General features: G+C 55.0%; 8 protein-coding genes across 8 annotated transcripts; 4 read left to right on the forward strand and 4 right to left on the reverse strand.

Moving 5' to 3' along the window:
• The first annotated feature begins 217 nt into the window (after positions 1-217).
• On the forward strand, positions 218-2519 carry M421DRAFT_420044 (MFS general substrate transporter). The gene is made up of 4 exons (XM_033592338.1): positions 218-902; positions 1046-1172; positions 1221-2171; positions 2221-2519. Exons 1-4 carry the CDS (start codon positions 718-720, stop codon positions 2440-2442), a joined length of 1485 nt encoding a protein of 494 aa, XP_033449064.1. The 5' UTR covers positions 218-717; the 3' UTR covers positions 2443-2519.
• Positions 2520-2754: 235 nt separating this feature from the next.
• On the reverse strand, positions 2755-4382 carry M421DRAFT_140394 (tricarboxylate transport protein, mitochondrial precursor). The gene is made up of 6 exons (XM_033587469.1): positions 4138-4382; positions 4035-4089; positions 3962-3982; positions 3632-3911; positions 3138-3581; positions 2755-3089 (listed from the first exon to the last, which is right to left on the reverse strand). Exons 1-6 carry the CDS (start codon positions 4165-4167, stop codon positions 3032-3034), a joined length of 888 nt encoding a protein of 295 aa, XP_033449065.1. The 5' UTR covers positions 4168-4382; the 3' UTR covers positions 2755-3031.
• A 141-nt stretch (positions 4383-4523) lies between these two features.
• M421DRAFT_62006 (mitochondrial glyco protein) lies at positions 4524-5576 on the forward strand (the record flags this gene model as incomplete). The annotated part of the gene is made up of 3 exons (XM_033595935.1): positions 4524-4701; positions 4754-4869; positions 4923-5576. 3 exons carry the CDS (start codon positions 4524-4526, stop codon positions 5574-5576), a joined length of 948 nt encoding a protein of 315 aa, XP_033449066.1.
• Positions 5577-5880: 304 nt separating this feature from the next.
• Positions 5881-6919, reverse strand: M421DRAFT_4659 (uncharacterized protein; the record flags this gene model as incomplete). Its single annotated transcript, XM_033594697.1, has 2 exons — positions 5881-6757; positions 6807-6919. 2 exons carry the CDS (start codon positions 6917-6919, stop codon positions 5881-5883), a joined length of 990 nt encoding a protein of 329 aa, XP_033449067.1.
• Positions 6920-7755: 836 nt separating this feature from the next.
• On the reverse strand, positions 7756-9213 carry M421DRAFT_4660 (uncharacterized protein; the record flags this gene model as incomplete). The annotated part of the gene is made up of 1 exon (XM_033594698.1): positions 7756-9213. The coding sequence occupies one exon, from the start codon at positions 9211-9213 to the stop codon at positions 7756-7758; it is 1458 nt and encodes a 485-aa protein (XP_033449068.1).
• Positions 9214-9319: 106 nt separating this feature from the next.
• On the reverse strand, positions 9320-9949 carry M421DRAFT_140493 (uncharacterized protein). Its single transcript, XM_033587470.1, has 2 exons — positions 9588-9949; positions 9320-9541 (listed from the first exon to the last, which is right to left on the reverse strand). Exons 1-2 carry the CDS (start codon positions 9859-9861, stop codon positions 9426-9428), a joined length of 390 nt encoding a protein of 129 aa, XP_033449069.1. The 5' UTR covers positions 9862-9949; the 3' UTR covers positions 9320-9425.
• Positions 9950-9974: 25 nt separating this feature from the next.
• Positions 9975-11087, forward strand: M421DRAFT_100599 (uncharacterized protein; the record flags this gene model as incomplete). Its single annotated transcript, XM_033586544.1, has 2 exons — positions 9975-10148; positions 10212-11087. 2 exons carry the CDS (start codon positions 9975-9977, stop codon positions 11085-11087), a joined length of 1050 nt encoding a protein of 349 aa, XP_033449070.1.
• Positions 11088-12677: 1590 nt separating this feature from the next.
• On the forward strand, positions 12678-13635 carry M421DRAFT_140501 (uncharacterized protein). Its single transcript, XM_033587471.1, has one exon. The coding sequence runs from the start codon at positions 13053-13055 to the stop codon at positions 13572-13574; it is 522 nt and encodes a 173-aa protein (XP_033449071.1). The 5' UTR covers positions 12678-13052; the 3' UTR covers positions 13575-13635.
• Positions 13636-14380: the final 745 nt, after the last annotated feature.

Consider the following 14380-nt stretch of genomic DNA (forward strand, 5'->3'; position numbering starts at 1 on the left):
TGTTTGTGCAGCCAGTAGCTGTATCACTCTGGGAGGCTTGGTTGAGGATCGGAGGTGAGGGCAACAGCGGCGCGCATTAACATCAAGACACGTTCCCTAATACCATAAGTATATACTGAGACTTTATACTCTCTAGTGGAGTCTACGAATTCCACAGAAAGCGCTGACTTATGCCAGATACATAATTGATTTCTACTCTTAAGAAGCGCAGATGATACTTTTTCAGCTTTCAGGGCGTCCAACAACCCTGTGAGGCGCCCCCATCTTCTGGCGTTAACCCCCCAACCTTGAGCATTGGCAACCGTACTCCCCTTGGCGTCAGCGCAACCATATCAGCGATTGACAGTGGTTATCGCAACTGTGGTGCCATATCAGCAGAAGAGAGGACGTCATACCAAGGGCAGTTAGCACGCTTCCTCATTGGCCCAGCCCCGCCTGGATCTGCCGTTCTTAAGGTGGGTCTGACTTGACTAGGTCCGTGGAAGATTTAAGAGCAACGTCTGCTCGTGGCAAGGGAGGGTACGCGACCATGACGGCTGCTACGTTTGGTTTCAAGATGCGCGTCTGAGTGAAAAAGACCAATCACCTCGAACCTGCACATTTTTGCGATTCTGAGCCGCTGGGTGACAGCGCAAGGCCACGCGACCCCACCAACTTTCTGACGTGGGCGGACTCATCTGTCAACCAATTTAATATTGAAAGCACGTCGCCACCAGGATGAGCGATATCGAGAAGTATTGTGAGCGCGCGGATCCTCATGCTCCTCATTCGTTGGAGAGCGATGAGATAGAAAGACAGCTGGGAGGAGTTGACCTCGTGTACGAGGCGAAGCTTGTTCACAAACTCGATGTCTACATCATTCCCGTTGTGATGCTGTTGTACCTCCTCAGCTTTCTCGACCGGTAAGTCTCTGTCCAATCTCGACCTCTTGAAATGCTCTTTCAAAAATCACGAGTCTCATATTTGAGTACTTCGAATAGAGCAAGCTTTAGCCAGCTCGAAAAGCAAAGCGTACTAGCCACAGAGTCCACTGACATGATACTAGAGTCAACATCGGTAACGCACGCCTCTACGGCCTCGAAGAAGATCTCGGCATGGACTCAACGCAGTTCCAAACCGCCGTATCCATTCTCTTCGTGACTTACATCCTATCCGAAGTGCCCTCCAACCTTGTACTGCGCCCTCTTCCGCCTGCCAGTCACCACAGCTGACGCAAGCAGGTCCTCAAGAAACTCCGTCCCTCGCGCTGGATCGCATTCATCACCGTCGCCTGGGGCATCATCGCAACACTAACCGGCATCGTGCAATCCTACGGCGGCCTCATCGCATGCCGTCTCCTCCTCGGCGCTGTGGAAGGTGGTCTATTCCCCGGCATGGCCGTGTATCTAACCTTCTTCTACACCAAGCGCGAACTCGCGCTGCGCATTGGCTACCTCTTCGTCTCCGCCGCGCTGGCAGGCGCATGCGGCGGCCTGCTCGCCTACGCAATCGGCCATATGGACGGCATCGCCGGCCAGCGAGGTTGGCGCTGGATCATGATCCTGGAAGGCATCCCGACCTTCGTGCTCGGCATCGCGACATGGTGGATTCTGCCCGACAGCCCCGAGACAGCGTACTTCCTGGACGCGGACGAGAGAGCGTACGCTGCCGCGCGCCTCAAGCGGCAGACAGGCTACACCAAGCGCGCCGCCGAGTTCCACTGGGACGACGTCCGGAAGTGCTTCAAGGACTGGAAGGTCTGGCTGTTCTGCTTCGCGCAGTTCGGGAGCGATACCATGCTCTACGGTTTCTCGACGTTCCTGCCTACTATCATCCGCGCCATCATGCCCAAGGCCAGCAGCGCAACGGTGCAGGTGCTCACCATCCCGTGCTACGCGCTCGGCGCCATCACATACCTGGTCGTCGCGCATTTCTCGGACAAGCAGCAGAAGCGCGGCTTCTACACCATCCTGCTGGGCGTGGTGAGTATCATCGGGTACGCGATGTTGATCAGTCCGAGCAGCTCTGCGACGCATTATGCGGGGTGCTTTCTGGTCGCTATGGGGTTGTATGTGTGTGTTGGTATTCCGCTGGCGTGGTTGCCGACGAATCTGCCGCGGTATGGAAAGAGGACGAGTGCGACGGGTTTGCAGCTTTCGATTGGAAACTGTGCGGGGATTATGTCTTCGTTTGTAAGTGGCTTAGTCTTTTGTTTGGAAATCACCGTACTGACTTCTGCAGTTGTATCCTGCAAAGGAAGGGCCTCGTTTTATCAAAGGACACGCAGTGACGATGGCTATGATCGCATTTGCGCTTGCCTGCTACGCCATCTTGTGGGCGTACCTTGGTATGCTGAACTCAAAACGTGATAAGGGCGATGAGGATCATTTGATGGCGGGCAAGAGCGAAGAGGAGATTGCTGAGATGGGCGACGAGAGCCCACGGTTCAGGTATACGATCTGAGAACGACAAGTGACGGTACGGAAGCAGAGGAGGCATTAATCAACTCTAATGAAACGACAGGCCCACTGTCCAGACACTGATTTACTATTGTGTCTCACTATCGCTGACTGTATCCCTCTTCGTGCCCTCTGCCATCCTGTCTCTTTGACGCTGGATGCGCTACAACAGGGCCGCAACAAAGACAAAGCCCACACCAGCTATCTTTGCTGGGTTTTCTGGAAGCTTGTGTGTTTCGCGTTGATCCACATAGCGACCAGTATTCTGCAAATAGGACCGTTGCATGCAGATCTGGAGCAAGTTGGAATGTTACCGTACGTCGCAAAGCTCGGCCCGAATTAAGCGTTCTCACACTCAGATAGGCCGCATTGATCGCCGCTGTAGTAAGCGTAGCCCTCTCTTGGCCTACTATCGCAGAAAGCCCTTGGACAGTTAGAGCAATTTCATTGGCGTCACTTGTAATTGCAACTCCGACGGTAGCTCCTGCCTCGCAACAGAGCATTGCGATGAATGAAAAGTCGACGTTGGGTATATTGTTGCTTTGATACGTGTTGATGCGTGCCGGTTTGAGCGGCGTCTATCATTTGACCATCTAGATGTACCGACCTTCCGGGTCGAACTTGTCCATGAGCTCCATCGACTTCTCGTACCTGGGCACAGTTAGTGGAGAAGAACACTGGAGGTGTTCTGATACGTACATGGTGAAAACAATACCGCCACTCAGGATGAGACGCCCCAATCTAGGCAGAGCGCCAGACCAGAACGTCAAGACGCCCTCGTTCTTGAAGATCTTGACCACGCAGTCAAGGCTGTTCTTGTACGCAGCCCGTGCCTCTATCGACTGCATCCGTGTCTTGACTGTGTCGATGGGCATGGTTGTGTAGACGGTGATGATGCCAGCAAGACCTCCAAGACCGAATGTGCTAACAGCGCCGAGCTTCTCTCCTGGAGCAACGTACGACTGCGCCAGCTGCTTGAGCGATGTGTAACTGGAGAAGCGGACGGCGGAATTGGCGGCTTGTCGAGCGGTAGTGGGAAGGAAACCCTGGAAGAAGCCGCGGATGCCCTTCTCTTGTGCGATAATACGTGAGCCGTGGAGGAAGCCGCGCATTCGGGGGTTCGCTGATTTGCGGTCGTCGATGCTGTAACAATCATCAGCAACGTCCCTAAGTCCCAGAAGCGGAACTCCTACAGCTGTGTCTTGATGCTCTCAAACGGAGTAACGGCAAGCAGCGACTCGGTTGCTCCTGCACCAAATCCAGCAATGACGGTGGCCGGCCCGGAGATCTTTCCTTCAGCGTCTGCCAGCATGTTCTTGTATGCGTCGAAAGCCACAAATCTTATGCCCGCCTTCAACGAGTTGCCGATGATCAGTGTTGTGCATCCTGCGTACCACTGCTTGCCGAACGGCGGCCATGGCAGCTTCTTGCCGTCTGCTAATCTTCGGTTGAGCTGGGTCCGTGTCTTTGCGACTGAGAGGTGTTAGATGGTGGTATCACAATTATATAAGTGGTTCGCGTACATTCAGCAGGGTATGTGATGGCTGTGAACTCTGTCAGTGTAGTTCTTCTTGGTTGAGCTCCACCCTCACTCACAGATCTCTACAGCTCCAGCAGTCGCACCGGCAAGAATGGAGCGCATAGCACTCGGCTACTACATGTCAGTTCACATCTGTCAACGAACACTTTGTTGATTCACCTTCTTCTTCTCTGTTGGTGCAGCCGCCATTCTGAGATTGCTGCAGCTGGAGCTCGCAGGTGTTGCGGTGCTGGAGTCGTGGGCTTGACTTGGTGTGCCGCGGATACTCGTGGATGACGTGCACCTCGAAGAGTATCAATGGCAGCAGAATAGACACAGGGCAGACAAGACAAGAGCTACACGAAACGCACAGTAACTGCGCGGAATCTACAACGTGCAAAGAAGATCAATGCAGTCACAAGCCGATAGCGGCGCGCAACATTTTGGCCGCGGTCGTCGACTCGCCAAGCACTGATGTCAAGAAGCTCGGGGCAGCTCTTCGAAAAGTTACCATGACCGCTCACCCCATCTGACACTGCATCAACACGCCTCACAACTCACTCGAAATGCTGTCTCTCCGCAATATTGCCCGTACTGCGCCCCGTGCCGCCCGCTTCACAAAGGTTGTCCGCCCGCAGACGTCGCTGGTCCGCCAGACAGTAGCGTTCCAGCCAACATGGTCCGCCGCCCCCAGGCTCACAGCTTCCTTCCACATCTCCGCGATCAGGAGACAAGAAGGCAGCGGTACGGAATGCCTTCAAAAATACGGAATGGATCAAGACTGACGCCATTGCAGCAAATGAGGAGCTCGTCGCAAAGCTGCAGAGCGAGATCTCCATGGAGGAGGACATGAAGGAGGATGACGACCTCTCCGCCAACATCAAGGAGTACCTTGAGAACAGCCCTTTTGAGGTCCGTCTTGCCCAATATGGCGCCATGTTGTGTTGACTAATCCATCCGCACAGCTCGAGGACAAGGCTGGTAACCAGGAAGTCGTCCTGACCCGCACATTCGGCGACGAGAAGATCCGCATCACCTTCACCACGGCCGACCTGAGCAACAACGTCAGCCCCGAGGACGCCCTCGAGGACCAGGCCATGTACGACGACGCCGACATGGACGTGCAGTCCGGCGGCGCCAACACCAAGGGCGCCACCGCCCAGGGCACCACCAAGGACGGCAACATCCGCGTCGCCCCCGAGGATCGCACCGCCCCCGCCGACCGCGAGGAGCTCGAGGACGACTACGACGTCGACGGCGAGGGCGAGCAGGGCTTCCCCTCGCACGCCAGCATCCGCATCGAGCGTCCGGGCAAGGGCGCGCTCGCCATTGAGGCCACTGCCCAGGACGGCGACTTCATCATCGAGGACCTGTACTACTTCCCCGACGCCGAGCTCGCGGACCCGCAGACGGCCGAGAAGGACTGGGCGAGGCGGACGCTGTACACTGGCCCGCCCTTCAACAACCTCGACGAGGACCTGCAGATCCTGCTCGAGAAGTACCTCGAGGAGCGCGGCATCAACACCCGCCTTGCGCTGTTCATCCCCGACTACATCGACCACAAGGAGCAGAAGGAGTACATCCGGTGGTTGGACAATGTCAAGAACTTTGTCGCGTGAACAACTGTGCCCGCCCCTACCCTGTACTACTTGTAATCTCAACTTCTGGAGTAAAGAAGATGAAGCCATCTCTGGCCATGTAAAATAGCAGCGGGCATCTTTCTGCCTGCATGTGCGACTACGAAAGGAACCTAATACCACTAGGCGTTCAGCGTCTTCTCTCACGCAACCGAGCTTCGGGTAACTACCGTATCTTTATTACTATCATGTATGCCTCGCAGCCAACATGTACAAACCCAAACTCCAAAGCTATGCCGCAAGCAATCATAGAAACCCCACGGAGTGAGTGGTGGGAAACACATCCTCATCTCCCCATGAAGATATCCCCACACCGCTCTGTCTCATCGTGTTCGTGATACAGCGCACACCGCGCGCCCCTCCACGGCTTACACGCCTCCCACTTCCCGCCCTTTCTCTTCTCCGCGCCAAGCATCTCATCCGCCTCCCTCCCCCTTCCGTCATCCCACCCGGCAACCGCAACACCGCCCTCGACACACGTCGTGCAGAAGCTCAAACAGCAGTCGTCGCACGCCACAGCGCCACAACGCGGCTTCAGCACGGCGCGGCAGTAATCGCAGCTGCGCGCGCCGTGCCACGCGTCTGGACACCACATGCGCAGGCGGTGTCTGAGGAGAGCCTGGGCGCACGGGCGCTTGAGTAGGACGCACAGGTCGCGCAGGAACGCGGCGTGCCAGGCGTCGACGTGGCCCTCAACAAGGCGATCGGTTTTCTTGAACGCGAAGAGATCCAGCACCAAGTCGCGCAGGGGTGCGCTGTCACGGATGCCGTCGTACAGGATCCGTGTGTCGCTCGGCGTGAGCACAGAGTTTGTCTGGTCCGCGAGATCCGCGATGAGATCCACGACCGCGTTGCGAAGGCCCTCCATGCACAGCCGGTCCGCGAGCGAGTAGAGGTGCAGCAGGGTGTAGTACGCGGGCTTTCCGTCCTTGAAGGGCGCGGGGACGGCCGAGGTGTACAGCCAGGCGACGAGGAGGGAGAAATGGTCGGGATTCACATCGTCCAAGGTGATGGTCTTGCTCTTGCTCTCGACGAAGGGGCCGGTGAGCGCGGCGCGGAAGTAGGGCGATTGACTCGTGAGGAGCGACGTGTGGATGCTGAAGGGTGTGAGTTTGGGGCCGACGAGGATTGTAGTCGTGCATGTGAAGTCTTGTGGATTTGCGCTGTGGCGGTTAGCTACAGGTCGTGGGCTCCCTTGCATTCGTCACGTACCGAAGTTCGCCGGCGCGCGCACCGGTCCACGTGTATGGCGGTGGCAGATTTGTGTGAATGCGTGTCAAGGCTGGCTCGGTGCTGTACGCGACGCCGATGCTTTGGGTGGTCATAGTCGTTTCTCGTATGTTGTGCATCTTGCAGCCCTTCTCTTCAGATCTGGCGAAGCCAACTCAATCACTGATCCCAGATCGTACAACGGACGGACACTCTCGACATGCGCAGCTGGCTGCTCCAGTCGTTTTGATGAGGCCCTGTTTCGCCGCAAGCGGGTGGTGTGCGGATTCGTCTCGGGGGTCTCAGGAATGTAATTGTTGCGGAATGCGTCCTACTATATCTGCGCAAGCAGCAACAGACGTCTGCGCTGCTGTTACATCTTATTGACAATCGCCCTTTGGATGCATTCGGCTTGTGTGACTGCTTTGTTCGATGCTGACCCCTGTGTGGACGAACAAACGCTGATAATGGGGACGTACAGCCCTTGCAGAAGCAGACAAGACCACGATGCTTGAGACAGTGCATGACGAATAACGACAATCTGCGTGGTGTGTAGATTCAGGAAGAGACATGATGAAACTGTTATTGGAAAGAAGCTTTTGCTAAGTCGATGCTGCAGATCATGGGCTGCTGTATATACATGCGACTGGTGACAAACATCAGGACGCAGGCAACTGCCGCTCACCATCAAACGCAGCCGCAACCCGAGGTCCTCTCAAATAAGCTTGCGCATATGGAGTAGTGCCATGCGTAGACAGCATATATACCAAAAGAATGTCCGTAATCAGGACGCCAGGCTAGGTATGCTTGTATATTGTTCATGAGTAGCCGTGGCTGACGCACCTGCGAGAACTTTGCGCATGCGCAGCGGCTTCGGGGAGCAGCGTAGGTACCTAGATACGGTGCTTTTCCGATTCTGTGGCCATACATCAGTCGTGATTTTGCGAGAGATTCAGGTGGGGGACTGACCGAGTCGCGAGTACAGCATATAGAGTGCCATCTGGTTGCACTCCTGTGTTCCTGTGATCGTGACCAAGCGCTCGTTGCTGTTATCGGTGGGCTCATTGATCTTGATGACACTGCCACTGAGCTGGCGAATCTCATTGATCTTTGCACCACCCTTGCCGATGATAGCACCGACCATGTCGTTCGGGATGAAGATCTGCTGTGTGAGGGGTTGTCCTGGCATCTGGACTGGTGGCTGGTTGGGCGCGCCACCGTGTGCAACGGGTGCTGCACCGTGATGACCGGCGTAGGGAGCAGGCTGTGCTGGGCCGCCGTAGTGGGCGCGACCAGGTGAGCCAGCGCCGTAGGGCATGTTGGGGTGCCCGTATGGTGCCTGTTGAGGTGGCTGACCCTGCATGTGAGGTGCACCATATCCATGCTGAGGAGTGCGCTGGGGCTCTGGGCGACGGAAATTGTTCGGGTGAGGCTGCGAGTATTGGCCTCCAGCTGGCTGAGGTACGTAGGGTTGGACAGACATGCCTCCAGGGACGACGTTGGCAGCCATACCGCTGCGTGTCGCGTATTGAGAAGCGGCAGGGCCACCGAAACGCTCTGTCAGCTGCTCCACTAGGGTCTGCGCAACATAGTACACAGCAATGTGCACAGCGTCGGCGACACCAAGAATGACCAATGATCGCTCACCAGAGTTGGGCAGGAGTGTGTCAGAGGCGTTGAGCTTTGCGTTGGAGGCCTCCTGGATCTCACGAATGCGAACACCAGCCTTACCGATGATGGAGCCAATGAGGATGTGGGGAATGAGCAGGCGCATGGGGTAGGCTTTGGAGGTGGAGGTGGAAGGGTTCTCGAGATCTTCCTGGTTCAGCGTGCGCACAATCAAACCGAAGGCCTTGGAGACCGCGTCAACCTGGCCGCTCACAGTCAGGATACGTTCGACAGCGCCTCGCGAATAATCGCTGACTGTGCACTTGGCGCCTGAGAGACGGCGAATCTGAGTCACGTTCTCTCCACCCTTGCCGATGATCGTCGCAGCCTCGCTGGTGCCGATGCAGGCTCGCAAATGCAGCCAGTTTGACTCATCAACTTGCTGGTTCCCATTGCTGGGACGTCCGTTGGCGCCAGCGGTGGACTGGATGGGCTGTGTCTCCAAGATAGCAGGGGCGTCAGGAACGACCGTGTCTGTTTGGGCGTGCTCATCGCCATTCTGAGCAGCGACTTCATCAGGCTCGTCTGATGGCTTGGCGTCTTCCCCCTTGGTGTCTTCTGTAGCCACGCCGTCGCCTTTTACGGGCTGCGCTGTCTCAAAGTCGTCGGAGTTGGTAGCGTCCTTCACCAGCTTGTCCAGGGCAGGGCGCTTCGCGTCAGGCTGGTCGTTAGGGCCAGCGGGGGAAGAAGGCTCTTCAAGCGGGCGCTTTGTAGAGGCGGCGATGGTCGGCGAGGCAGACATGATGATTCCTAGCTGTGGGGAATATTGGATTTTGGGTAATAAGCTCTTTCACAGTCCAGGCAATTGCTCAAGCTGAGTGCTGGAACTGTTCAATTGTATTCGTTGTTATGTACAGCGGGGGCTGCAAGGAAACGTATTGGTGCTGGCGGCTGGAAAGGAATTGCGACAGTGCGGTTGAAGAGTGCGTGGAGGTGAGGTCGGTCGGAACTTGACTAGGCTAGAAGCGTGCAGTGGTGTAGATGTCGGAGTGATGATGCCTTGGTGTCTAGAAGACCGCAAGGGCGTGTGCAGGTGATGCGAGTGAGTCGGAGATGGTGGTGGGTGCTGGCTTGGGGCGAGGTGAGGTCGAGCAGAAGAAGAAACGGTCGTCAAACCTTCTCGCAAAGCAGGGTCCGTGACTTCCACGAACGCAAGCACAGAATTAGAAGGGTAGGGGCTGTCGGCGCGCAGAAGGGGTTGCTCTGGGGGCAGAGGGTGAAGTGGGTGATGGGGAAAGGACGTCGGCCAAAAAGGAAGTGGAGATCGACAGTCTTGGCAGCACGAGTCACGTGTGCAACGTGACTTGCTACCTTCCACCGCGCGATGCTTTACACGAATATTCTCCCACCACAGTGACCTAAGTGTGAGGGAGGGGTAGCAGCGAGGCATATCGTTGCGTGCGTGGTGAGAGAACTGGCGTTACCTAGTTCGTCGTTCGCTTGCAGCACGGCAAGTGCGCTTCAACACCAATACCTACACGGCAGCTGGAACAACTGTACAGTATGGCGCAACAACAGAGAACGCCCATCGAAAAGATACGGGCATACTCTAGGGATGTAAACGAGCTACGCGATGATCCGATGGAGCTCGACGCGTCCAACACCGAGGCGCGTCTGGCCCAAACAGTGAGAGAATTGCAGACACGCGTCGAGGAACAACAGGCTGCATTGGAAACAGTAGGTAAAGCCCAGACAGTGACATACGCGCCTTTCTGATGCTTCATCTAGCTCCAAGCACAGTCACACGTCAGTATTGAGTCTGCAGCATACGCGTCTTCAGATCCACATGAAAAGCTGCGACAGCTTATTGCTGTCAAAGACGCGTATAAACGTCTCACACCCGTTGCATCCTTCCTTCCAGAGCAAGGCTCTGTGCTGCCTGCGTTGTTGGCTGCGCGCACCCTTCAGCAGAATGTCCAAGGCACCAAGGCGGCTGTTGCCAGTACGCAGAGTAAGATCGTCAAGACGAACGCAATCCTGCGCCGTGAAGAAGCAAACCTGAATGATGCGCACCTTCTCGCGCAGACCATGGAGAAGCGAACCGAGAGACTGCGTGCACAACAGGAAGATCGTTCCCAGAAGACGTCTGCGCAACTCGCTCGCGAGCTGATTGCAGCCAAACGTGCGCAGAAGGATAGCTACGACGCAGCGACACAAACACTCGGAGAGGCCATGAACGACTTCATCAACGACTATCTGGCGGCAATGATAGCAGCTGAAGAGTTAGGAGGTCCCGTCGTCGGTGATATGCTGAGCGTTGAGAATGACACTCTTGCAGCAGGTTTCACAAAACAGGGTAGAGCGAAGTCAACGAAGAAGCCGGTATCAGACAAGACTCGCCAGCGCAGAATCGACCATATTTGGGGGAGCAAGGCCGCCGTTGAAGACGTGCAGGAGCCACCAACAGAGGCCGAAGCAGCCGACGCAGAGTTGCGGCAATTGATGGAGAATCTCTTTGCAACTCTTAGCGGACCTGGAGGAGGGAAGGCATACTATCAGCTGGATCGGGACTCGGCAGCAACACGATTCCTGGTCCGAGCAAAGATTGCGCAGTTCCACCTCAAGGATGCTAAGAAACTGCGACTAATCGATTTCGGAAGGGAGCTGGACGATTGAGCATTGGCCCGCTGTACGCAAAGTAAACGGCATTGACGGGAGTGGACACAAAATTTCACCCTTGCAATCCTTCCCGAAGTAGGCAGAGGAGGTTCTTGTGGCGAACATCGTCAACTCGGCAGCACGTGCATGGGTGGGGCGATGCCAGTGAGTCTTCCTTCGAGCTAGCGCTCTTGCTATACCCTTGGACGATCGAGCGGTCGAGTCCACCAATGCAGCAATGTCAATCGGTCTGGAACCTACGTAATATACTGCGTACATTGAAGGCGCATGCGTTGTCAAGTTCGGGCTCGCCGGCGGTCAGGCAAGTCGAAGCGCAATATGCAAGCCATTGCGGGCCAGAACAGAAGTCTATGAAGTAGATATTGAGAGACTACTCTAGACACGAGGCACTCTGGACGGGCTATTGCCAATGGAGATTCGTCTGAGGTAGCACATTCGCCGTCAGAAGGAGATTCGCCAAGTTCTTGCTCAACGACTTTCAAGTTCCCCTAAGTTTCGTATTCAGATCATATCAGTGTATACCTGACGCAGTTGATCGGTACGAACAGAAGTCCAATCTGAGCGTGGATCCGAACAATACAATATACCCCTCGACCGACACTGCCCGGTCTCAAAGCTACAGTGGAAGAAAATGCGGGAAACATCTAATCTTTGAACTTTGTTTCACTCTCAAATTTATAGCCTCTGATTGAGCGAGACCCACGCATTTGATCGTAGACCATCTCATCCTTCGGACCGCCTCCCCCCCCCCCCTCTCTCCTATATCACGTCCACTCTCTGGCTGCGCTTCTATACGAAGCATTGACGCACCGCAATCGGCAGCTTCAAATCCAGCAGCTCGCTTCAGCACAACACATCCACTGGTTCAACATTGCCCAATCACACTGTTCGAGGTGACTGCTGAACCCCACTGCTCAACCTGATCACTTGTCCTTATGTGTCAACGCTAGCATACAAAGCAGTGTAGTGGGCCTTAGTCATGTTCCAGATATCCATTCGACTGACGACCTCCCTTTCCCCAATGCGATTGGAGTCAGATCCATGTCTTTGTCATGGCCATCGGCATCGACATACGGTACACTGCAGACACATGCCTGGTTGAGAGCACGTGGCGAGACTATCAAACTTCTCTTTGAGTCTCTCGTTTTGAGCCATCGATTTTGAAGTTTGACACTTTGCTTCTCTCTTGTTCACGAGGGTCCCAATTTAAGCGTAGTCGTTGGTCAGTATTGCACCACGTTGTTCTTCGACACGACCTGAAGGTAACAGAGTGCAACAACGTGCATCAATTTTGGTCGTCTTCTGCGCAAGCAATCTCGTTGACCTGAGTTAGTATGGCACTTAAGCTTGGAATCATGTGTACTCAAGGCTGCTTGGTTGCAAACCACGCCGGGTTGTTCACCGTTAGAATCAGGCAAAATGTTGCAGAAGCTGTCGAAACATCTGGCGTCTGAACTGTGTCACGAAAAGCGGACGAAATTACTTCGCTTTCTCGATCGAGCGTTGAAATGGAATCGACTTCACACAAAGACGTTCCGCTGACTCAAGGAGTGATTACATCGGTATCTTGACACCGCGCCTAATTTGTAGGAAAGGTTAGGGAAAGCCCTTGAATTGTGAAGATATCAACGCGTCAATTGCTGGTAAATTAATGGACATGAACGGCTGCAGTCTTGGTAAAGCTACCTAAAGATGACCTCAAACATTAAGAGCAGGAATTGTGCAGACCTGAAGGGGGAAATAACGTCTCATTTAGGTGTCTTGTTCGTACGCGCATCTCAGGGTAGACATCCGATGGTGGAGATGAAGAGCTACAATTGCAAACTTGATTAAATGACATGAACACTGCGTGAACTCGAGCAGCAGTCCAAGTTGCGATAACACTGAAGAGTTGTACACCCAACTTATCATTGTGCTTTCTCATCTACCTCCGCATGAGTTGTTTTGGAAAGCTGTCAACCTATGTCGGCATTCAGCGTCTGTCTTGAAACCATCGTAAACAAAATTGCACTAGACAGCAGTCGCTCTAAGACCACGACATCGCAACTTCGGACTCGTTCTACATACGGACCCGGAGCATGGAATCCGTCCGCCTCGGCACTCAACCCTGGTCATCCTCCCACGTCCGCGACCCCGGTTGTCTTTACGACGTCGCGCCCGGAGACCGTACGATATCCTCTGCTTCGGGAAACGCTGCACGGCGCACGGCGCGTCGTACCGCTCCAAATCCTCGCCGGTGGGCTCGGGCACGGAAGCGCTTCCCCCCCTGTACCCCGTCTGTTCTCAATGCAGGCGTTCCCTGGCTCTGAGTCGCGGACAGGCATTGCTAATGCGTTCGAGGTTTATGTGTCGTCGCGATCGGGCAGTTGCTTGAGCTCGAGATGGACGCGTGAGAAAAGCAAAAGTGCGAGAATGGTGTGTCCACGATCTGGGATCAACCCTGCTTTGGACGCGGGATGCAGAGCGTCTACGTGGCTTCTGTAAGGCACAGCTCTGACGCGTCCAACCGGCAGTCTTCCGTGCAGGCGTCAGCGGCGCGCGCTGTCGAACCCATGCTACGATCTTTCATTTGCTGCGGTGCATCTGCGAGGACGCGAAGCGAAATGTCATACTGCCAGATGAAGAAGGCCGGGAAAGCATGCTGGGAGAGGGTGGGCGGAGAGAACCGGTGGTATCCAGGGAGATATTTGCAAGACCCGGTCAAAGATGCGCTGGTGGATGAGTTGTTCGTTCTGCGGAGTACCACCCAGTGACGATGAAAGTCCTTGCACGTGCCCAGCTGAACTCTTTTGCTGATCAGGGGCGCCACACCGCATCCTCGTCGGTCGTGAAGACACGTACATATGGCAGATTCCACATTGGGGAACGCGGTGACATTGTAATCGGATTCTGCATTCGTATTCACCACATCCGTAAAGAGCGGTCAAACCGCGGTACTTCACTTGATGCGCTTGCCATAGTGGTATAAGATCCCGATCTGCGTATCTCTTGAAGTGACCTCGTAAGACGGAACTCTCCATCGTAACACCCTCCACTAAGGTCGGATATGCAGGACGGAGGCATATGTCCGACCGGTTTGGGCACCCTGTCTGAAGGATCTAGAAGGAATGCCAGCGCTGTATTGATAAATACACCCCGCACTATTGACTTCAGGGAACGAATATAGAGAGACTCGGTCGACAACGATCCTATCCAATCTTACCTAAGACGTGTGACGCTGTTAACAAAAAGCACTGTCGTTGGTACGCTCCGCGTAGACTCGCTAGTCGTCCCAAGGGTGTAGCCACATC

This window comes from Didymella exigua, assembly GCF_010094145.1.
Source record: "Didymella exigua CBS 183.55 unplaced genomic scaffold M421scaffold_12, whole genome shotgun sequence".
NCBI lineage: Eukaryota > Fungi > Ascomycota > Dothideomycetes > Pleosporales > Didymellaceae > Didymella > Didymella exigua.